Source organism: Symphalangus syndactylus, chromosome X (genome assembly GCF_028878055.3).
Source record: "Symphalangus syndactylus isolate Jambi chromosome X, NHGRI_mSymSyn1-v2.1_pri, whole genome shotgun sequence".
NCBI lineage: Eukaryota > Metazoa > Chordata > Mammalia > Primates > Hylobatidae > Symphalangus > Symphalangus syndactylus.
In genome coordinates this window covers 87,499,059-87,523,190 of record NC_072447.2, presented here as the reverse complement: position 1 = coordinate 87,523,190, position 24,132 = coordinate 87,499,059, and the positions used below count along the sequence as shown (strand labels likewise).

The 24,132-nt window shown below is 36.9% G+C and overlaps 2 protein-coding genes across 7 annotated transcripts in view; one reads left to right on the top strand and one right to left on the bottom strand.

The window, feature by feature from the left end:
• SH3BGRL (SH3 domain binding glutamate rich protein like) overlaps positions 1-13,139 on the bottom strand; it is a 101,055-nt gene extending 87,916 nt beyond the window's left edge. Inside the window, exon 1 of the mRNA XM_055267005.2 lies at positions 12,666-13,139. Within this exon, the coding sequence (XP_055122980.1) occupies positions 12,666-12,710 (45 nt within the window). The 5' untranslated portion in view covers positions 12,711-13,139. The remainder of the gene's footprint in view (positions 1-12,665) is intronic.
• Positions 12,996-24,132, top strand: part of HMGN5 (high mobility group nucleosome binding domain 5) — an 87,159-nt gene continuing 76,022 nt past the window's right edge. For 4 of the 6 annotated variants that reach the window (XM_063635344.1, XM_063635343.1, XM_063635342.1 and 1 more), the window contains exons 1-2: positions 12,996-13,175; positions 19,669-19,848. The gene's annotated coding sequence lies outside the window, so the exon portion shown is untranslated. The remainder of the gene's footprint in view (positions 13,176-19,668; positions 19,849-24,132) is intronic. The other 2 variants (XM_055267004.2, XM_055267003.2) reach the window with 1 other exon arrangement.

Below are 24,132 nucleotides of genomic sequence, written 5' to 3'. Positions count from 1 at the left end.
AGGGAGAAGGGAAAATAAGTGTGAACTATTAGATTAGTTATACTTTCTTATGACTAAAATAATCCATCCCATAGCCAGAAGTCAAAGTGTAAAAAGCAATATGTTCTAAACAATCAAACTGATCTTTACTAAATTTAAGCAAATAAATGGTGGTAATAAAAATTGTCCAGCTGTTCTTCATACTTTTTATGAGAACTTTGACTTTCCTGCTTATTTTTTACAAGGGTAATAAAATGCTTTTTGAAATAATACGCATTTGTCTGATAAAATTATTTGTTGGGCATTCTCAAGTAGAACAATATAAAAATATCTATTTGTTTTCATCCTTTCCTATCACAAATATTCATGTTCTCTCTCTGTCACAATTTCCAAATATTAATTGTTGAATATTTCAGCCACTAGACACTGAGGTAGTTTAAAGTTGATTCTATGGTGAAATTAAAGAATCAACAATGATCTGATAAATCTAGGCTGGGAAAACAAACAGAATTTTTCTAGGAAAAATTCCAGTTCACTTAATTTTCTTCTTTTTTAATAACTCTGGAATAATATCATTTTATTTTAACTATTTTCAGCAATCTTCTTTTTCCTTTCCTCTCACCAAACTAGTCAAATATTAGTCTATATACTCATCTCTTCCTCATTATTTGCTCTATTTCTTAACCTTTCCTAATCAGGCTGTTGTTTTCACCAATCTACTGAAACCGCTTTTCTCCAAGGTCACTAATCATTTCCTTATTTTAAATTCAATGACCTTTTATCAGTTTTCACAATTCCTGTATGGATCTAACAAACAATGCTCATTCTCCGTGAAAATTCTTCCCTACCACAGTTTATATTACAAGATGCTACTCTTGATCTTTCCTAATGAATCCACGTGTTTCCTGCTGTTCCTGTTTCTTTCACCTCTTCCGAAATGTGAACATTCAGCAAAGTCCTGTCTTTGTTTTCAGCTCTCTTCTCATCTCATGCCATAATTCCTTTTTCCTAGTGAGCTCATTCTTTTCCATAGTTTGAAGTAGCACCTATAAATGAATGACTCCCATATCTACTCTCCATCCACCATCTTTCCCAAACTCTAGTCACACGTTTCCAACTATCAACTGCAAATCTCCACTTGGGTGGCCTGTTTTGCACTTGAATTTCAACAGGCCATCCACTCATATGTGAACAAATATTTATTTAGAAACTTACCAGTTTATAATTATATTCTGTGTAATATGAAGTGAAAGAGGTAGATGATAAGTTGCTACTCATCACTTTGTCGAATTTTGAAATAGTATTATTCTACAGTAGAGTTCTACAAAGTATTTTTAGCTTTTGACGGGTCCATTAATAAATGAGGAGGGAAGTTAAAAAAATATACTGTAAAAATATTGACCTTGCCTCAAAATCTGTTCATTAGGAACAGAAATCTGCCTTATATAACTTGAAACAGTTGCTAAGAAGCAATTGCTAAAGCTTAAGGAAATATTTAGGAAAAATGCATAATGCTATTATATGCAACATGCCATCTATCTTTTTATCATATGCTTTTACATAGAATAATGACTAACCATTAATCATATGAAATAAAAATTGCTATTTATTTTTACTAAAACATACATGAATTAATGCCCACCATTCCAACTTCAAATATTTGAAGAAATTGTATGACATCAAGTGGTGGTACTTTGTGGAGGTGTGGGTGTAGAATTCGGTCATGATTACCTCAATCACTGGGAGATAGTCAACTATTTTTTTCTTATAACTGCTTTTGGAGAAATCCATGTTTTGACAATCCAAGGTTTCAAATTTCACTTTTTTTCTTCCCCAAAATCTCTTCTCTTATATGAGCTGTTGCACAAGATAGAATCTCAATTTTGTGCTAATAGCTCCTTTTGAGCCATTCTCCATGTATTTTAAGCAATATAATATTTATGCACTGTATCGCTAGTTTTATACTTTAACGAAAAAGTACAATTCTAAGACTTTCCTACTCAACCATATTATGAAATGAAATTTCTGTAAGTGAATTCAATTCAATCTCTGTAAGTGAATAATTTTCAAAAAGTAATTAGACATTGATTTACAGTAAATCCACTTGGACATGTAGACATAATTTTGACGAGATCGTATTAGATGCTTTGAGTTTTCATGAAACCTAGAGTGACTGACTTTGGAAAGTACACACATGCTGTGTGTCTGGTGGGACCTGTCCCAAGCAGTCCCTGGCATTTGGGCAGCATAAGGATCCCCTGGGATGTGTACTTTACTTCTCGAGTTCAACTCTTGGGTAGAGTCAGATTAAATCCCAAGTGAGATATGCACTCCTCTATTAAGCTCCCCATACAGAGCCTAATCATAGCCACACAATTTCTAATTGGATATAAACACACACTAAACAAAACTCATTCTTCAACTTTAACTTAAAAATCAAATAAAAAATACTAATCTGATCTGATGGGCAATTTGTAAATGTTTAGTCACATTTTTTTCACAATATTTTTTACTTGCCTTTCAACATCCTCTTTTTCAAAAAAAAAAAATCGCATGAATTCAAAGTCCCGTATAAAATTGTCCTCACTTTGGATCTTGTCACACTTCCATTTTGCTCACTTTAAAACTCACTAGGTGTTGGTCTTGTTACCTGGCAAATTGTCTCATCACCACCAACAACCCTGACTGGACCCTCAACATTGTTTAGAAAGTTTAAATTTAACACCTTTATTCTTTTTTTTATTTTTTGTAGAGACAGGGTCTTGCTTTGTTCCCCAAGCTGGTCTCAAAGGCCTAGCCTCAAATGATCGTCCCCCGCTGGGCCTCCCAAATTACTGGGATTACAGACATGAGCCATTGTGCCAGGTCTACCTTTAGTCTGAAGTTTTAAGTAGAAATTCACTGAAAATACTTCACCCCAACTATTGCATCTTTTGAGAAGTTAAAACTATTTACCTGAATCACAATACCAATTATGTTTTTTCTGAAAGTCTGAGATCAGATTTCATTATTTTTAGTAATGACTTTCCAACAGCACTTTGTATTAGGGTACTCTTAGAGGGACAGAAGTAGTAGGATATATGTGTGTATATATATACGTGTGTATATATATATATGGATATATGGAAGTAGTAGGATATATATATATATATATATATATATATATGGGGAGTTTATTAAGTATTAACTTACATGATCACAAGGTTCCACAATAGGCTTTCTGCAAGCTGAGGAGCAAGGAGAGCCAGTCCAAGTCCCAAAACTGAAGAACTTGAAGTCCGATGTTCAAAGGCAGGAAGCATCCAGCACAGGAGAACCATGTAAACTGGGAGGCTAGGCCTGTCTCTCTTTTTCACGTTTTTCTATCTGTTTTGTATTTGCTGGAAGCTGATTAGATTGTGCCCATCAGATTTAGGGTGGATCTGCCTTCCCCAACCCACTGACTCAATTTTTTTTTTTTTTTTGAGACGGAGTCTCACTCTGTCGCCCAGACTGGAGTGCAGTGGCACGATCTCAGCTCACTGCAAGCTCCGCCTCCCGGGTTCACACCATTCTCCTGCCTCAGCCTCCCGAGTAGCTGGGACTACAGGCGCCTGCCACCAGGCCCGGCTAATTTTTTTTGTATTTTCAGTAGAGACGGGGTTTCACCATGTTAGCCAGGATGGTCTCGATCTCCTGACCTCGTGATCCGCTCCCCTCGGCCCCCCAAAGTGCTGGGATTACAGGCGTGAGCCACCACGCCCAGCCTCAAATGTTAATCTCTTTTGGCAACACCCACACAGACACTACTCAGGATTAATACTTTGTAACCCTCAATCCAATCAAGTTGACACTCAGTATTAACCATCACACACTTCTAGAAGCTTTCTTTCATGATACTCTTCATTTTAAGTTACTCATATTTAGCTTGTGAGAATGACGAGAGGCAAAGAAAGTTTTATGACCTACTCAAATCACACAGGCAATAGCCAATAAAACATATCTCACCTTTACAGCTAAAAAAGCTTTAAAATCCCTTCAAAAAGCAATTCATCTTATCTACTTTTCATTAGATTGCAATAAAATGATTTTCTTAAATTGAGATAAAGGTACATGTTCTGCATTCTAACTAACAGTATATGCTGAGCTCTTATAACTTTGATTTTCTCCTCTGATAAACTCAAGTTCTCCACTTGATGTAACAGACCACCAGAATTATCCTTAGTATTTCTATAGACCACGTATTGCTGTAGACCAATTAATTAAGAAGTATTTTTCATGGTTTTTCAAGTTCGTCAGAAAAGAAGTATTACAATGACTTGTAAATCAGTTTCAGAGCTGCATTCAGAGTGGGTATTAGTGAATATCATCAAGTAGGCAGAATAGCATAGGGCTTCAGATCATGGGCCGTGGAATCAGACAATCCTGGGGGGTGCTTTACTACTTTACTAGCTCTGTGACCTTGCTAGTTCTCTGAGCCTCTCTTCTTAAAAACAGAGATAATAAGAGTAGTGGCTTCATTGAGTTGTCAGAAAAATGAAATATTACATGTAAAGTTCTTACCGGTGTGCCTGACTCAATGAATTATAGTTCTTAATATTATTATCCACTAAAGCTGACAATTTGCATGAGAAATTAAAGTAAGATGATTGATCATATGTTTAATAAATTAAGTAATTGTATATGCTTGTCTTCCTTCTAAATCAAATTTGATATAACATACTGAAGAGAACGGTCTCCAATATCATACAACTAGTATTAAATATTTATTTACTTATAATTTTAACAGAAAAACATGCTGCACTTATAATGAAACAACTGGCTGAAAGGTGATGGTGAAACAGACAAAATTTTCTCATGTCGTAAATGTTACCTAAGATGGATATTCTCTGGTGTTTGAAAGGTGAAACTTTATTTGTCTTGACTCATTTTTGGAAATCCCTCAAGCAGAAAGGCTTGGCTAGACCCTAACTCTAGGATAGGGTCTCATTTCCAAAAAGGACTAAGCCAAAGGGACAGCAATCAAGGACTAGAGTCTAAAACCAGAGTTTACAAGTTATAGCAGTCCTGCCTTCCTGGTTAATTTAGATTTACAGAATCATAGAAACCACCTTTTAATTATGTTGGTCTATAGTCACATAACATGGAAGAGAATCAGTCATAAAAATTCAGTATTTAACACAGGCCAGCATAAGAAAGTACAGACAAATATTATTTTTAAGTGTGCCCTCGATTAATTCATTTGATTTTTAAAAAAGAACTCTCGAGTACGGGTTATGAATGAGAACACATTTGCCTACTTAGACATCATCCCCTCTTGAATGGCAATTGTATTTCAAAATCATATAACAGGATTTTTATGTAGTATTGACAATTTCTATTCAATACCTATATACAGAGGATGTGGAAATAACACAGTGTTTAGGAGTGGGTTCTGAAGTCTGAACAACTGGAGTTCTAATCACAGCCCTGTCATTTCTAGCTCTTCAGTCTTGACCAATGTACCTATGTTTCTGGATCTTAGAGATACCCCCTCCAGTTAGATAAAATGAATCTAATAGTAGTTATTACTATGTTAAAATGTTATTGTAAAGATAAATAATAAAATAATGTAGGTAAAGCCCTGGGCACCTTGCCTGACATATACAATGCATAAATAAGTGTTGTCTTTACTATCACTAAAGTCAAATCTTAGCAGCTGAGCACGGTGGCTCACATGGGTAATCCCAGCACTTTGGAAGATCGAGGAGGGCGGATCACTTTAGCTCAAGAGTTTGTGACCAGCCTGGGCAACATGGTGAAAACCTGTCTCTACCAAAAATACAAAAGTTATCTGGGCCTGGTGGTGCACGTCTGTGGTCCCAGCTACTTGAGAGGCTGAAGCAGGAAGATCGCTTGAGCCTGGGAGGCAGAGATTGCAGTGAGCCAAGATCATGCCATCACACCACAGCCTGGGTGACAGAGTGAGACTCCGTCTTAAAAGAAAAAAAAAAAAACTTAGTTATGCTAACGAAAGGGCAATACAACAACAAAAAAACCTAGCGTCATTGAATACTTTAAATATACAGTCTTTGAATTTGTTATGATATTTTTAAACTTATATTTGAATTTTTTGCCTGATGTTCTGGCAATCTGCAAGATTTCAAACAAACCTAAAGAAACCAACATGCAAGACCTGGGCTAGAAAAAAATCTCCTTGCTTAAAATTCTTCTCTGCTGCCCAAGTGTAAAAAGTCAGCTTTGTCTCTCATATTAATAAAAACAGTCATCATAAATGAACCGCCTCATCTCTCTAAATGTACTTTTGTTTAACCTTGGTCTGGATTGAAGAAAGTCATTAAAGACTGGGTTTAAAAGGTCTCCTAGTGGGCCGCAAAGTAGATCTGAAAGCAAACAGATGGTCAGATAGTTAACCAGCAGCTTCTCTCTTAATCTGTTTACTTTTATCAGTAAGAAGTACAAAATTCAACCTTGATAATTCCATTAAAGCAGGAAATGTTTTTGTAAATTATACATGGTTAATTGCACAATATATATTTCATAAAAGATTTTAAAGATTAGCTACAGAGAGCATTCAATCTGATTGACATTTGAGGTTCATTTATTTTTTCCCTAGGCTAACCCTGGTGGAGGGTTTATTGATCAAAACTCTTCCTCAACAAAGTAACTAGTCTTTGTGCTAGAAATAAGTCCATTTTATCTTTCTCTTCCACCAAATAATGATTTTTTTTTGAGACGGTGTCTCGCTCTGTCACCCAGGTTGGCGTGCAGTGGCACCATCTCGGCTCACTGCAACCTCTGCCTTCCAGGTTCACGCCATTCTCCTGCGTCAGCCTCCCAAGTAGCTGGGACTACAGGTGCCCACCACCACACCTGGCTATTTTTTTTTTTTTTTGTATTTTTAGTAGAGACGGGGTTTCACCATGTTAGCCAGGCTGGTCTTGAACTCCTGACCTCGTGATCCGCCTGGCTCAGCCTCCCAAAGTGCTGAGATTACAGGCGTGAGCCACCGTGCCCGGCCCAGATAATTAATCTTTTACTAAACTTTCACAATCTATTCTTCCCTACAACCATTCAACATTTAAGCATCTTTTTAAATGCCCAAGAATCACCATCACTGATCACTGATCAGCCTCTTTTTAGGCCAAATTCTTCCAATGTTTCTGTGAAATTTAGGAAATCAGCCATCAAATACTAAGCATCAATTTGAAAACACTGATCTTGAGTCTCCACATTTGCCATGTGAAAGCTGCCATTTTCCACTGTTAGGGACCTCCAAAAAGCATGTCCCAGTCATTTGGTGAACAGTTTCTAATTTTAGTCTTCTAAGTGAACATCTTCTATGAACACCTTTAAACAACGTTCAAACAAACTTTGGAAGATACGACAAAAATCCTTGCATACACAAAATCAATGTTTAATGTATAAATACAGAGACAGAGCAGCAAAACATTCTGCACCTAAAATACAATTATTTGAGAACCACATAATGAAGAACTGTGTCTTGCTCCTCTATATTATCCAGATGAAGAAAATACTGTGACTAGTGACTAATTACACAATCAAGAATGTTGTTTTATCTGTTGTTATTAATTGTGCAGAGTAAAACCATAGAGAAAAATTATGTATATTTAATTTTTGGACAATCCAAGCTACAACTAGCTTCTGTTTTATCGGTTACATAAAATACATCAATTTTTAAAAGTTCCTTCACAATTACAACCCTAATAAATCATCTATTTCCCACAATCTTAAAATTTCTACACCAAGGCACAAATAGAATGCATAGATGCCATGAAATGGAGATCATTATGGGTCTTGGGGAAATAAGTATAGGGAAAAAAACTCCCAAGCCAGTTAAAATTCTCCAAGCTATCATCTCTCTAGCAATTCTCATCCTAGGCCAATGTTGATTTTTGTTAAGAAGTTATTGCAATTTATTAACTTATAAAGGCTCTGAGATTACTATTCATTTTCCATTAAATGTAAATTTACAAGGCATTACAATCTCAAGAAACAAAACATGGCATATACCTCTGTATCACAGTGAGTTAAGACATGTATAAACAATTCTGAACAGGCAGAAATCACTTCATATAGACAGACTACTTGGAAGCTGCATTCTCGTTAAATGGTTCCCATCAAACTAAACAGTATTAAGGCCTGAATTTTATACCTTGACCTATACCAGAGCAGTTTAGGCTTTCCAACTGTGTAGGTCTTCTCTATCTTCTTGGCCTTGGGTGAACAGTCACTTACCCTACTTACAGACATTCCCTTTCAGACACAATATCCCTCCTACACACTAGCTGCCCATTTCTCTATTCCCCTATATGCACATGCCCAGGCAACTCTTCTTCCACTTACAGGACTTACTTCCTCCCCTACCTCTTACTCATGTTCAAATTCATTTCCTCATGCCTACTAGTTGCCATAAATCACTGCGAGGATGCATTTCTTGGTGGTTAAGTACATATTCTTTGGATTCAAACATCTTGCTTGGATTCAAGCTCTGTGGCTTACCAACTGTGTAATCTTGAGAAAGTTATTTACTCTTTGAACCTGTATACTGTATTTCCTTCTCTGAAAAATAGAGATAATCATAGTGCTTAATTCAAAGGATTATTTTTTAAAAATGAGATAGTATCTGACATACTTAAGGGTTTCTACTGACTCTCATTATTATGGTTACCATCAGGAAGTCCATTACATTGGTCTGGGCAAAGATTTTTTGGGTAAAACCTCAAAAACAGGCAATGAAAGTAAAAATAGACAAATGGAACTATACTAAGCTAAAAAGCTTCTGCACAGCAAAGGAAACAATCAGTATAGTAAGGAGAAACCTAAAAATGGGAGGAAATATTTTGAAACTATCCATCTGACAAGAGATTAATATGTGGAATATATAAGGAAGTCAGTAGCAAAAAAGAAACCCACAAACAAACAAATAATCCAATTTTTTTAAATGGCAAATGATTTCAATAAACATTTCACAAAAGGAGACATACAAATCGCAAACAAGTATAAGAAAAAATGTTCAGCATCACTAACCATCAGGGAAATGCAAATCAAAACCATAATGAGATAACATCTCACTCCAATTAAAATGGCTATTACCAAAAAGATAACAAATGCTGGTAAGGGCACTGAGAAAGCGGAATACTAGTACACTTTTGGTGGGAATGTAAATTAGTACAGCTGCTATGGAAAACAGCATAGAGATTTCTCCAAAAAAAAAACAGAACTACCACATGATCTAGAGCTGCCATGGAAAACAGCATAGAGGTTCCTCAAAAAACAAAAATAGAACTACCACATGATTTAGCAATCTCACTTTTGGGTATATATCCAAAAGAAAGGATATCGGTATATCAAAGAAATATCTGCAGTCCCATGTTTATTAAAGAACTATTCAAAATAACTATGATATGTGGCTAAGTGTCCATCAATGGATGAATGAATAAAGGAAATGTGAGATATATATATATATATATACATGCACACATATATATACACACACAAAATAAAATATTATTCAGCCATAAAAATGATATTTTGTTATTTGTGACAACAAGGATGAGCCTGGAGGACATTATTTTAAGTGAACTAAGACATAACACAGAAAGACAAAAGACATATCACACGTTTTCACCCATGTGGGAGCTAAAAAAGTCAATCCCATGAAGATATTGGGTAGAATGGTGGTTACCAGAGGCTGAGAAGGGTAGGGGGAAAGAGGGATGAAGAGAGGTTGGTTAATGAGTACAAAAATACAGTTAGATAGAAGGAATAAGATCCACTGTTCAATTGCACAATAGGGTGACTATAGTTACCAACATAATTTACTGTATAGCTAGAAAAAACAGCTAGAATATTTGGAATGTTCCCAACACAAATAAATGATAAATGTTTGCGGTAATGGATATCCTAATTACCCTAATTTGATCATCACACATTGTGTGCATGTATCAAAATATCATATGTTCCCCATAAATATGCACAATCATGATATAACAATAAAAATAAAAAATGAAATCCATTGCAAAGACCAACATACTTGTTTTCATTTCTAAACTTCCAAGAAGCCAGTGCTACTCTTTGCTATTAGGCCACTTATTTTTTTTTTTTTTTTTTTTTTGAGAGGAAGTCTCGCTCTGTTGCCCAGGCTGGAGAGCAGTGGCGCGATCTCTACTCACTGCAAGCTCCGCCTCCCGGGTTCACGCCATTCTCCTGCCTCAGCCTCCCGAATGGCTGGGACTACAGGCGCCCGCCACCGTAATAAGTTAACATTGTCTTGCCAATTATCACAGATCCAGATCCCCCACTCTGCCCAGTATAACCAGTATAACATCTATTATTGTTTTTTTTAATGACAACCAGTAGGAAGATTAAGAAACAGTCAGCTACGACCAATTCAAAGCAAAGAAGCTTTTAACTGTTCTTCAGACAACTAAACTTAGTCACTTATTGAAGTATCTCACTATGTGCAATTGTAGGATTCCATCAGGATATTTGCTCAAAACTTTCTAACTTATGTATTAAAACAAACAAGGCATCAATCTTAAAGGAAAACTTTAGTACAGCAAACTGAAAAGTGCCTTTCTGAAGTAAATAATCACCACTCCATTCATGTTACAAAGAAGTACTCACTTTACACTGTTTTGGTATTATTTAAAAGTGTTGTAATATTATAATAAAGCAAGGATTTATTTTGGCATTATGAAGTAGAATTTTGAGTGACAGGTTCATATGAACTATAATTACTACAGTAGATAAATTTCTAACAACCCATGACAAAAAACTGAAATAAAATACAAATACCATAAACATCTGCCATTTGCATGGTCTTCAACAATAAAGTCCAACAAAGATGGGAACAATAGACACTGGAGACTACAGAATAGGGAGGGAGGAAGGCAAAGGTTGTAAAATTACCTATTGGGTACTACGCCCACTACCAGGGTGAGAGGTTCAATGGTACCCCAAACCTTGCACAGTATACCCATGTAACAAACCTGCACATGTACCCTCTGAATCTAAAATAAAAGTTGAAATCTAAAAAAAAAAAAAAAAAAATGGAGTCCAATACAGGAAATAATAGAAGACAGCAGCCATTTCTAAGGCTCTTGGAAACTTAAGACTTAATAAAGAGAGGTGCAGTTATTCTTACTTGAATAGAAATTCTGAAAGCAGTTTCTTCTTGAATCTACTTTTGAAGAAGGGGTAGAGGAAGGAGAAAGCAAAGAATAAATAACAGTATTGAAACTGTATGACTCTCAAAGCAAAACTAACTGCCTGATCTGTTCAGTCTCATTAGGGGTTTAACTGAAGGCATTAAGCTGGACTTTACAATTACTGGATTGAGTTGAGACTCTGAGCAACTCAAATTTTACTTTGAAATATTAGACAGTATGTATGGAAAATAATAAAGCAAGAGGCTCATAAAACTAGGTCCAAAGGAAATATAAAAGGTGTTCTTTTTTTCAACCTAAACTTACTCAAAAAATGTAAGATTAAATTTTCTGATATTCCAAAATTGCATAAACATATCCACATATGGTGGCCAGAGAAGACGAAGTTCAAATATCAAGGTTCTTGTGATTTAACATAACTTCCACTTCCATTCCACATCCTCTCAGGTGTAAATAAACAAGTCAAAAAAAATAAAAACACACAACAACCTGGATTAGCTGCTGCTCTAAAGCTCAAGAAGAGGGAAGGGGTTCCTATACCCTACAACCTGAACCCACAGTATCTGTTCTTGCCACTGTCTGCCTTTCTCTTGAGTTGTAAAAAGCAGAAGCACTTTCATTTATCATGGATATACACTCGTCTTGCACCCCAGTTTATCATATTCTCCGGACAGCTGCTGAAAATGTGTTATTCTAAATTAAGAGTAAGTGAATCCATGAAAGAGAAAGTCCTATCATTTGAAGCAGCAGCAACTCAGCCTGCCACTACACAAGAAGCCACTGAGCTCCCTATCCAGTTCCCAATATATTTGAAGCAGTGAGAGAAATTTAAAAGTAAAACATTTTGAAAGAATAGAAAAAGTCAAAATAAGGGACAATACGGGGGAAGACTGAATCTCTTGTCATATTAAGTTAAAAAAAAATTTACATCATTGTTCCCAACTTCCCCTCCCTATTTGTCTAGTTCTAACAGGCCTTTAAGCTCAAGTTAACCACTTTCTTCTACACACTCTCAAAATAACTCTATTACCAGGGTCTCACTCACCCAGAATAATTACAATGCCTCGGTAGGCCTCCACTCAATCCCCACCAGTTACAGCACGTGTACCCCCATCCTTTACAGAAGTGCACTCCTCCTTGCCTCAGTACTTAGGGCGTATTCACCAAATGCCTCACTCTTGAAACTCATCAGTGTGCGATTTTACTTGACTTCACGTAACCCTAAAGACCGTATAGCACCATATCCCATCTCCCAAAACTTGGTAGCTTTCGTTTTCCTTCAAAGGAGAAATGTGCCCCCCAACGTCACGAAGCAAACAAAGCTGAACTCCACGGGGAAAAAAAATGAAATCGATGCAACAAAGAGAAAAAAGGGAAGAAGAGGGGTGGGGTGGGGGATGCATGAGTCTTCCGAAGGAGAAGCTGCCAGAGGAACTTCTGCATTTTAATGGTTCTGGGGCAGCAGAGGACTGGTGTGTAGAAAAACAACAAAGGTGGACTCCCCACTCTCCTTACCGCTGTAGAGCCGGAGGAAGATGCAATATATACACGGATCACCATCCTGGAAACAGCGGCTGCGGTTGTTTGGGTCCTGAAAAGGGCTGTAGAGCAGCTGCAGCAATGGCTGGAATCCAGCTAGGGGCTGAAACAGCGGTTGGCAGAGAAGGGTGGGGGAAGGTGGAAGGGGAACTCGCCAGAGCCCCGCCTCCGCCTTTAGCAGCTTCCACAGGGCTCTCTAAGCGCTGCAGTTCCAGCCCAAAACCCCGGAAGGAACACGCTGTTTGCATCAATTCTATTTTTTTTAAATAGGGGAATCTCGAATAGCACCGCGAGATCTGTTGAAACACTGATTTTTGACGATTCCTTCCCTGAGAAGAGGGCGAGGAGAAGAAGAAAGAAAAAGGAGAACTGAATTGAATTAGATTAGCATGAAGGACCTTTTCACGCGGAGACTAAAAGTACTGCGCATAACTTCCTGCTCAGAAATATATGCAAATAAGAAGACAGATCCTGAAAGAGCAAGCTGTATGTTGAAAACCCATGTTCTCAAAGCCTTGCGCATTTTAAGATTCCTATTACGTAGTGATTTTTCTCATCTTAGCTCGTTGTAGGAATTAGGCACTAAAGTACTGGGCAATGCCGCAGAGTTTTGAAGGAAAGTTTCAGGTTTCTTTAAGCCCAGAAGTGGCAGGATTGGTTTTCTTTTTGAATTTTGTGTTTTGTTAAATTAGGGAACCCTGCTTCCGTGGGAATTTGCAGGAGGCCTGATTGGCAAGTTTAAGAATGAAGGAAGAAATTACAAAGAAAAGATTGAAAATATTGTGTAAAAAGATGGATGATTTTTGTTTTGTTTTGCTTTTTAACTGACTGAATTAGGGGATTTGGGAGAACATATTGCAGATGTTGAAATGGTGAAGAGAGAGATCAGATGGTTATTTGTAGCTCTAAGGAAATGAGCAAACAGTTGATAATGTCCAGAGACAGACCATATACTTCAAAGTGTAGTTTTAGGTTCCCAGATTATGTTAAATGAACAGAAAAAAAGGAATTTGCAAGATGAATGAGAGTGGAGAGAAGGAGTCAGTCGCTTGTCCTACTTCTTTTCCTTTGCTGTTTTTCCACTGTCTCCAGTCTAGTGGTTTACTGTCTTTGCCTAGGCTCAGTGATTACAATAGCTTTCTAACTGTTCCCTACCCACAGGTTTTTCCTTCTACAATCTGTCTTAAATACTAATTCCAAATTAATCTCTTTACATGTTGTCCTTAAAACAACCTCAAGAGGTGGGTACTATTACATTAATTTTACAGATGAAGAAACTGAAACTCAGAAAAATAGTTTTCCTAAAATCATATAGTTAGTACATTCCAGAGTCAGAAACTCCAGAGGCCACCTTCTTATTTCTTTATTATACTTTAAATTCTAGGGTACATGTGCACAATGTGCAGGTTTGTTACATAGGTATACATGTGCCATGTTGGTTTGCTGCACCCATCAACTCGTCATTTACATTAGGTATTTATCCTAATGCTATCACTCTCCCAGCCCCCCACCCCCGACCGGCCCTGGCATGTGATGTTCCCTGTCCTGTGTCCATGTGTTCTCATTGTTCAACTCCCACATATGAGTGAGAACATGCAGTGTTTGGTTTTCTGTCCTTGTGATAGTTTGCTTAGAATGATGGTTTCCAGCTTCATCCATGTCCCTGCAAAGGACATGAACTCATCCTTTTTTATGGCTGCATAGTATTCCTTGGTGTACATGTGCCACATTTTCTTAATCCAGTCTATCACTGGGACATTTGAGTTGGTTCCAAGTCTTTGCTATTGTGAATAGTGCTGCAATAAACAAACGTGTGCATGTGTCTTTATTGTAGAAAGATTTATAATCCTTTGGATATATGCTCAGTAATGGGATTGCTGGGTCAAATGATATTTCTAATTCTAGATCCTTGAGGGATCGCCACACTGTCTTCCACGATGGTTGGACTAATTTACACTCCCAACAACAGTATAAAAGCATTCCTATTTCTCCAAACACTCTCCAGCATCTGTTGTATGATTGCCATTCTAACTAGCATGAGATGGTGTCTCATTGTGGTTTTGATTCGCATTTCTCTCATGACCAGTGATGATGAACATTTTTGCATATGTCTGTTGGCTGCATAAATGTCTTCTTTTGAGAAATGTCTGTTCATATCCTTTGCCCACATTTTGATGGGGTTGTTTTTTTCTTGTAAATTTGTTTAAGTTCTTCATAGATTCTGGATATCAGCCCTTTGTCAGATGAGTAGATTGCAAAAATTTTCTCCCATTCTGTAGGTTGCCTGTTCACTCTGATGATAGTTTCTTCTGCTGTGCAGAAGCTCTTTAGTTTAATTAGATCCCATTTGTCTATTTTGGCTTTTGTTGCCATTGCTGTCAGTGTTTTAGTCATGAAGTCTTTGCCCATGCCTATGTGCTGAATGGTATTGCCTAGGTCTTCTTCTAGGGTTTTTATGGTGTTAGATCTTACATTTAAATCTTTAATCCATCTTGAGTCAATTTTTGTATACGGTGTAAGGAAAGGATCCAGTTTCAGCTTTCTACATATGGCTAGCCAGTTTTCCCAGCACCATTTATTAAATAGGGAATCCTTTCCCCATTGCTTGTTTTTGTCAGGTTTGTCAAAGATCAGATGGTTGTAGACGTGTGGTGTTATTTCTGAGACCTCTGTTCTGTTCCATTGGTCTATATATCTGTTTTGGTACCACTACCATGCTGTTTTGATTACTGTAGCCTTGTAGTACAGTTTGAAGTCAGGTAGCACGATGCCTCCAGCTTTGTTCTTTTTGCTTAGGATTGTCTTGGCCATGTGGGCTCTTTTTTGGTTCCATATGAACTTTAAAGTAGTTTTTTCCAATTCTGTGAAGAAAGTCATTGGTAGCTTGATGGGGATAGCATTGAATCTATAAATTACTTTGAACAGTATGGCCATTTTCACGATATTGATTCTTCCTATCCATGAGCACAGAATGTTCTTCCATTTGTTTGTGTCCTCTTTTATTTCATTGAGCAGTGGTTTGTAGTTCTCCTTGAAGAGGTCCTTCACATCTCTTGTAAGTTGGATTCCTAGGTATTTTATTCTTTTTGAAGCTTTGAAGCAATTGTGAATGGGATTACACTCATGATTTGGCTCTCTGTTTGTCTGTTATTGGTGTATAGGTATGCTTGTGATGTTTGCACATTGATTTTGTACCCTGAGACTTTGCTGAAGTTGCTTATCAGCTTAAGGAGATTTTGGGCTGAAACAATGGGGTTTTCTAAATATACAATCATGACATCTGCAAACAGGGACAATTTGACTTCCTCTTTTCCTAATTGAATACCCTTTCTTTCTTTCTCTTGCCTGTTTGCCCTAGCCAGAGCTTCCAACACTATGTTAAATAGGAGTGGTGAGAGAAGGCATCCTTGTCTTGTGCCAGTTTTCAAAGGGAATGCTTCCAGTTTTTGCCCATTCAGTATGATATTGGCTGTGGGTTTGTCATAAATAGCTCTCATTATTTTGAGATATGTTCCATCCATACCTAGTTTATTGAGAGTTTTTAGCATGAAGGGCTGTTAAATTTTGTCGAAGGCCTTTTCTGCATCTATTGAGATAATCGTTTGGTTTTTGTCATTGGTTCTGTTTATGTGATGGATTACCTTAATTGATTTGCATATATTGAACTAGCCTTGCATCCCAGGGATGAAGCCAACTTGATCATGGTGGATAAGCTTTTTGATGTACCACTAGATTCTGTTTGCCAGTATTTTACTGAGGATTTTCACATCGATGTTCATCAGAGATATTGGCCTAAAATTCTCCTTTTTTGTTGTTGTGTCTCTGCCAGGCTTTGGTATCAGGAGGCTGGTAGCCTCCAGAGGCCACCTTCTTAACTATTACTGTTAACTCACTGCCTGGAAGAAGGAAAGTACTGAAAAAGTTAGCTATTTTTTCATCCTAAAACACCACTTTCTTATATTACTGAAGACAACGTAGGCAGAAATACTTAAATTAGCTTTCCATTGACTATCGAACTAAACCTAAATTATGTTGCTAAACAATTTTCACCATAGTCTAGGCCCACACTATTCATACAATCTTACTTAGTGCTCCCCCAAACTACTTCCCTATGTATGTAATCATTGTTGACTACCCGCTGCAATAATCATGCTTATGGTCACTCTCATGCCTTTGCTCTTCCTGTTTCTTTCTTCACCTTCTCCCCACATCCTCATAACCTTTTCTGCCCTCTCCACTTATCCAACTTTTGCCTTTGCTAGACACAACTCAAAATCTTTGTACAAATAATCAGGCAAAAGTAAGTCAGCATGATCCAGTCACCCTCCTCATTGCCAACATCAGGGCTACTGCTATTGCACTTTTTGGCCTATGCAACAGGAGACTCTTTCTTCTGTTTTTTTTATTTTGCAAAATGAACATAATTTGTCTTATACTACCGTAGTATGACATCCCTTTCCCTTCTCAAGTGGACGCTGCTATGCTCTCACCCCTCACTCAGAACTAAGAGTCTCCAGATGAGTTATTTTCATTTGCCACACCAAAAGTAGCTGAATTTTCTTCATCAGCAAATACCCCCTCAGCAGAAGCACTCTTTATCATCACTGAGCTCTTTGGAATTGTAATTCATCCTCTTTTCTTGCCCCGATAATTCCTTACTTTTCTCTTGAGGTCTTTGATATTTTTCATGTATTATAAAATACCTTCCAACATTTTAAATGCCCTTTATCAAGAGAGTTGTTCCAGATCACCTAGTCCCCACCTTTTCCAGAAGCAGAAATTTTACCTACTTTTAAACTTTTGAGAAAGTTAAAATATTATTTACCTACAAAACACTACAAAATTACGGTGTAGAAATGTTTAATGAACTGTCTGAAAAACATTATCATGTCAACTTCATTGAATATTAAGTTTACTATTTGTAAAAATTTCATTTCATTTGGAAACAATTTGGAGTTTACATTTTTATCTCACATAAGCAGAATTCCTGTTTCTGCAGAGAAATCACTGTCAAGCATATTTTAATAAATTGTTTGTGGCTGAAAATTTTTTAAATTTTAAAACAAAGTTATACAAATTTTAGAATATGTTTAATATTTATATTTAAGTAGGATTATAAGTACATTTGCATTTTTATGTTTGATACACTGTGAAGTGGTGTGCATTAGTCTGTTTCACACTGCTATAAAGAAATACCAAAGACTGGGTAATTTATAAAGGAAAGAGATTTAATTGACTCACAGTTCTGCATAGCTGGGGAGGCCTCAGGAGACTTACAGTCATGGTGGAAGGCAAAGGGGAAGCAAGCTTGGACCTTCTCACATGGCAGCAGGAGAGAGAAGAGGGAGGAGCAATGGGGGAAGACCTCCTTATAAAACCATGAGATCAGCCAGGCATGGTGGCTCACGCCTGTAATCCCAGCACTTTGGGAGGCCGAGATGGGCAGATCATGAGGTCAGGAGATTGAGACCATCTTGGCCAACAAGGTGAAACCCCGTCTCTACTAAAAATACAAAAATTAGCTGGGCATGTTGGTGGCCACCTATAATCCCAGCTACCCAAGAGGCTGAGGTGGGAGAATTGCTTGAACCCGGGAGGCAGAGGTTGCAGTGAGCCGAGATCACGCCACTGAATTCCAGCCTGGCGACAGAGCTAAACTCCTCAAAAAACAAAACAAAATAAAACAAAACAAAAACAAAAAAAAACAAAACAAAATAAAACAAAACAAAAACAAAAAACAAACAAAAAAACCATGAAATCTCATGAGAACTCATTCACTGTCACTAGGCCAGCATGGGGGAAACCACCCCCATGATCCAGTCACCTCCCACCTGGTCTCTCCCTAGACATGTGGGGATTATGAGGATTACAATTCAAGATGAAATTTGGATGGGGACACAAAGCGTAAACAAATCTTCGCGTTTGCAAAATAAGAATGCCTGGAGTCTTGGTGGTCTTCAAAGAGCCTTGATTTTTAAAAGAACCACCAACATCACTCAATGATGCCCTAGTGCCCACCTTCCTGCCTCCTCTGGCAGATGGGAGACCAGTAATACAACATTTTTTCTCCATTAACACACAACACATTAACACATAAATATGTAAATCACATACAAAATTACCACACATTGGAGGATATACTGTTGTTCTCCTCAAGTGCCAGCAGAAGGGGAGTATCTGCAGAGGAGATAGGGTAGGTTAAGTAACAGAGTGTTATGCTTAAGAATTCTTATCCTGTCTCAGTCACCTGCTATGTAGTGATGTGCATCAGCAGGAAGCAACATTGACTCCTTACCAGAGGGAGTCCTGGAAGTATTGTGTTCAGAGGTCTGATTTCACCCCAGATGGTACGTTCACGATTAAAGCCACTAGAGGGCGCCACTCAGCTATAGAAAAAAATGTGCAAGGCTTTGAAAAGCCAGACTTAGAGATGTAATTTTTATTAGCTCTTTACAGAATTCCAGCAGAGGGATAGAATGTCATTTCATGAGTTGTCCCTGAGCAGTAATAGTAAATGGTCTCAAGGAAAAATAAGGCTCTACTCAAGAGCAACAGCTATTTCCAAAATCTTCTGATAGTTTGAGTAAGGGTTACTGCCCCACTCTTCCGTTAGGTATCACTGACTCCAGAGGAGGAGTGAGTAAATTTGGTTATCATTAGAAAGAGACAGGATAAGGATAGGGTGGAATTTTAAACCCCTTAAAACCTCAGAAGTCAGTCTAACCCTCTGTGATGGCTAATATTGAGTGTCAACTTGATTGGATTGAAGATGCAAAGTATTGTTCCTGAGTGTGTCTGTGAGGGTGTTGCCAAAGGAGATTAACATATGAGTCAGTGGACTGGGAGATGCTTACCCACTCTCAGTCTGACTGGGTACCATCTAATCAGCTTCCAGCACTGCTAGGATAAAAGCAGGCAAAGGAACGTGGAAGGGCTAGACTGGCTTAGTCTCCCAGCCCACATCTTTCTCCCGTACTAGATGCTTCCTGCCCTTGAACATTGGAATCCAAGTTCTTCAGCTTTGGGACTCTTGGACCTTCGACCACAGACTGAAGGCTGCACTGTCGGCTTCCCTATTTTTGAGATTTTGGAACTTGGACTGGCTTTCTTGCTCCTCAGCTTGCAGACAGCCTAATGTGGGACTTCACCTTGTGATCGTGTGAGTCAATGCTTCTTAATAAATTCCCCTTTATATATACACCTATCCTATTCGTTCTGTCCCTCTAGAAAACCCTACCACATCCTACCAGTAATAACTCCATAGAGTGGTTGTCCAGAAATTACTTATGAACACCTCCAGTTACAGTGAGCTGAAAATTCCAGAGGCATTTCCATTCTGCTTTTAGTCAGCTTAAAACATTAGAAAATTATTTTCTGAGATTAAGCTGAGATCTGTTTCCTTTCATGTTTCTTTGATTCTAATAATTACCCATTATAAACTCATCTTTATCCTTGTAATACGAAGCCTTCTCTTCTCCAACTTAATATTTCTTGTTTCTCTAGCCATTCTTCATATGCTGTGATCTCTAGAGGCATCACTAAATATGTTTCAGTTTGTCAGTTTCTCTCTTCTACAAAAGGTCGTCCCAGAATTGAATGTCATAATCCAAGTATGGTATGACTAGCATTGTATGAAGTAGTGTAAGGTCCTCATTCTGGACACTGTTTCTCTTTTAGCCCTTTTATTTTCTGAGGAATAGTATTTCATAGTGGTTTTAATTTACATTTCCCTGATTACTAAGAAGTTGTGCATCTTTTCATATATTTACTGCCATTTATATATTTTCTTTTGTGGAATATCTGTTAAGAACTTTTTCTATTTTTCTTTTTTTTCTTTGGTCTCTATTCCTAATAGCAACCTTTTGTCCCTATGTGTTGCAAGTAACTTTTATCCTGAGGCTAGCCTTTTTTTTAACATTTTTAATTAGTCATATATAAAATATTTTTCTTTATGGTTAATGCTTTTCTGTGAATTTTTAAAGAAATCTTTACAGACCCTGAGAACGTGAAAATGTTATCTTACATTTATTTATAAAAGCTTTATTGTGGTGCTTTTGACATTTAGATCTACAATCCACCTGGAATTGATTTGTGTGTAAAGTTTGAGATATATGTCAAGTTTAATTTTTTTTCAAATAGATATCCAATTATTCTAGCACCAATAATTGAAACTACACCCTTTTCCCACTGCTTTGCAATACCATCTTTGTCAAAAATCAAATGATTATACGTGCATGAGTCTGTTTCTGGTGTCTGTATTCTGTTTCATTTGTCTATTTGTCTACCCTTGTGCCATTACCACACTATATTACTTACTATAAATTTAAATATCTTGAAATGTAATATGGCAAGTTCTCCTACTTTGGTCTTCTTCATGAAGTGTCCTGACTATTCATTGCCCTTTATATTTCCTTTTAAAAAGGTAGAATGTTTATAACTGCAATATACAAATACAATTGATTATAGTATGTTGACCTTGTATCAAGTAATTTTCTAAACTCATATGTGAATATTAATAGTTTATCTGTATATTCTTTTACATTTTCTATTTACACAATAATATCAACCATAAAAAAATGGCAGCTCTATTTTTTCCTTCCAATCTTATACTTTTTATTCATTTTCATTTCCTTATTTCCTTTGACACCTCCAGAACACTCATTCCTTTTACCATTGTTGTGTAACAAACAACCCCAAAGCTTAGTGGCATGAAGCAACCATTTTATTATACTCACAGATTCTGCAGGTCAAGAATTCAGCCAGGGCACAGAGGTGACTACTTGTCTCTTCTCTACTGTAATTAGGACCTTAGCTGGAAAGACTTGAAGGCTGGGAGTCACTTGATGGCTGCAGGCTAAAACCATTTGGAGGTTTCTTTATTTGTGTGTCTGGTGCCTTTGTTGAGATGATTCAAACATTAAGCTCAGATGTAAATGTTGACTAGAGTGCCTGAATATGGCCTCACCACATGACTTTCTCACGGTATGGCAGCTTCGGAGAGTTGATCTTCTCATACTGCAGCTTACAGCCCAATGAACAAGGCGGAGACTAGATCATCTTTTATGACCTTATCTTGGAAGTCACATAGCATCATTTCTCCAAACAGCTATAATCCAGAAACAAGAAAAACAACACTTGAATGGACTCCAAAGGAACCTTTAGGGTGACTTGGATAGGCTCCAAAAGCAAAAGTTATATGTCTTTGAAAAAAGATAGCATCATCTGGAGCCTCATTATTAGTACCACATTTTCATCTCAAAGTCTAGCACTCAATTGAAAATAATCTTACCTAAAAAAATAGATGTGACTGGAAACTAAAGACTAGAAAAGCACACAAAAATTAAATAGACGTATTATCATCAAAGGAGTAGCAAAAAAAAATTGCTGACTGTACATGAGAACAAATGAGAGGCAGAAGACAATGGAAACATGGCTTCAATGTTCTAAAAGAATATAACTGTCAGCATAGAATACAACTGTGCTAAAATAATAACTGTCAGCATAGAAATCTAAAGCCAACAAAAATATCCCTTACAAACTAATGTGAAATAAAGACACTTTCATATAAACAGAAGAGAATTATTCACCAAAGTTTCACACTAATTGAAATACTGAAGGATGTATTTCGGGTAAAATAAAAGAGATTATAGCTAAGAGATGCAGCAAGAAGTGAAGAACAACAGAAATGGCAAATATCTGAGTAAATCTGAGCAATGTGTAAAACAATAATAATAAGTGTCTTGTGAGTTTAAAATATGTACAGAACTAAAAGACATAAGAAAAATTTTTAATTGTATATATAAATAAAAACCTTCCCACAAAGTAAACCATAGGCCCAGGTTGTTTCATTGGCAAAATTTACCAAACATTTAAAGAATAAATAATGCCAATTTTACCCATATTCTTCTATATAATAGAAGAAAAAGGATATTTCTCAATCATTTCAAGGGCAGCTTAGTGTTCATTCCAAAGCTTGATGAGTACATTTCAAGAAAAGGAATACACAGGCCAATCTCATCTCTTGAAAAACAGAAGCAAGGTTGCTAAACTAAGTAGTATCAAACCAAACCCAGTAGTATATAAAAAGGATAGTACTTTATGACCAAGTTGGGTTATTCTAACTGTTAAGCAGAACATTGGGCATCACTTACTAGTCCCAGGAATTGACTCTAATCACATATGCCCATTGCATTGCTTTATCAGAGTCATGAAGGAGAACATAATGCAGTCAAGCCCTGGATGAAACAGCACTTTACTTACATAGAAAAAAGACAGAGCAAAATCAGCTTCAATAGCGTGTGTTGGTACCCTCCATGGCTAGACGATACCCTCTAGCAACCAACACAGAGCAACTGGATAAGCACACCCTTCTTGTGCCTTAGAGGAAGGACCCTTATCCACACCCACCCCAACCCAGTCTGAAAGACAGAAAGCTAGGACATGCCTGAGAGCCACTGATGCATACACTTAGTAAAACAAAAGAACACTTAGTAAGTCTGAAACAGAAAAATATTTCTAGCCTGGAACAGGGTGTGTAGGCTGCTTATCTCTTTCTAAGGAAATGTTTTAGTCCCAATGCCTATTTTAAATGGCCAAATGGGGGTCAAAAGACTGCATACACAAGACTGCCTTTCCCAACACTAAGAATTCAGGGTTGGTTCAACACTTGGAAAGCAATCTACGTAATATGCCTCATTAACTTAAGAAAGAAGAAAAATCACATGATCATCTCAATAGATGAAGAAAAGTAATGTGATAAATTCAACTTCCCTTCATGATTGAAAATTAGCAAACTAGAAATAAAAAAGAGCCTCTTTAATCTGATAAAAGAGGTATATAAAAAGCTAAAGCAAACACTATACTTAGTGGTGAAATATTAAACTTCTTCCTGTGACAATGGGAATGAAACATGAATACCTGCTATTACCTTTTCTACTCAACATAGTGCTAGATATTCTAGGCAATATAAAAGAAGAAAAATAAAATAAAGTTATAATTTTTGGAGGGGAATAAATTTAAATGTAACCAATTGTAAATAATACACATGTATGTAGAAAATACAAAAAAAATCTAATAAACTATTTTAAATAATAAATTGTTTGAGCAAGATAACTGCCTGCAAGATCAATATATAAATAGAATGGTATTTGAACATATTAGTAACAGACATGGGAAATAAAAATGTTTAAACATACCATTTAAAATAAATAAAACAATATTGAAGGGAAAGAACAGAGTTGGAGGACTGACACTACCCAATTTCAAGGCTTACTATAAAGCTACAGAAATCAAGACAGTGTGGTATTGGTGAAAGAACAGACAAATAGATCAAGGGAACAGACTAGAATGCCTAGAAATAGACCTACATTAGTACAGTCAACTGACCTTTAATAATGAAGGCAATTGAGCTAATAAGATAGTTCTTTTAACAAATGGTGCTGGA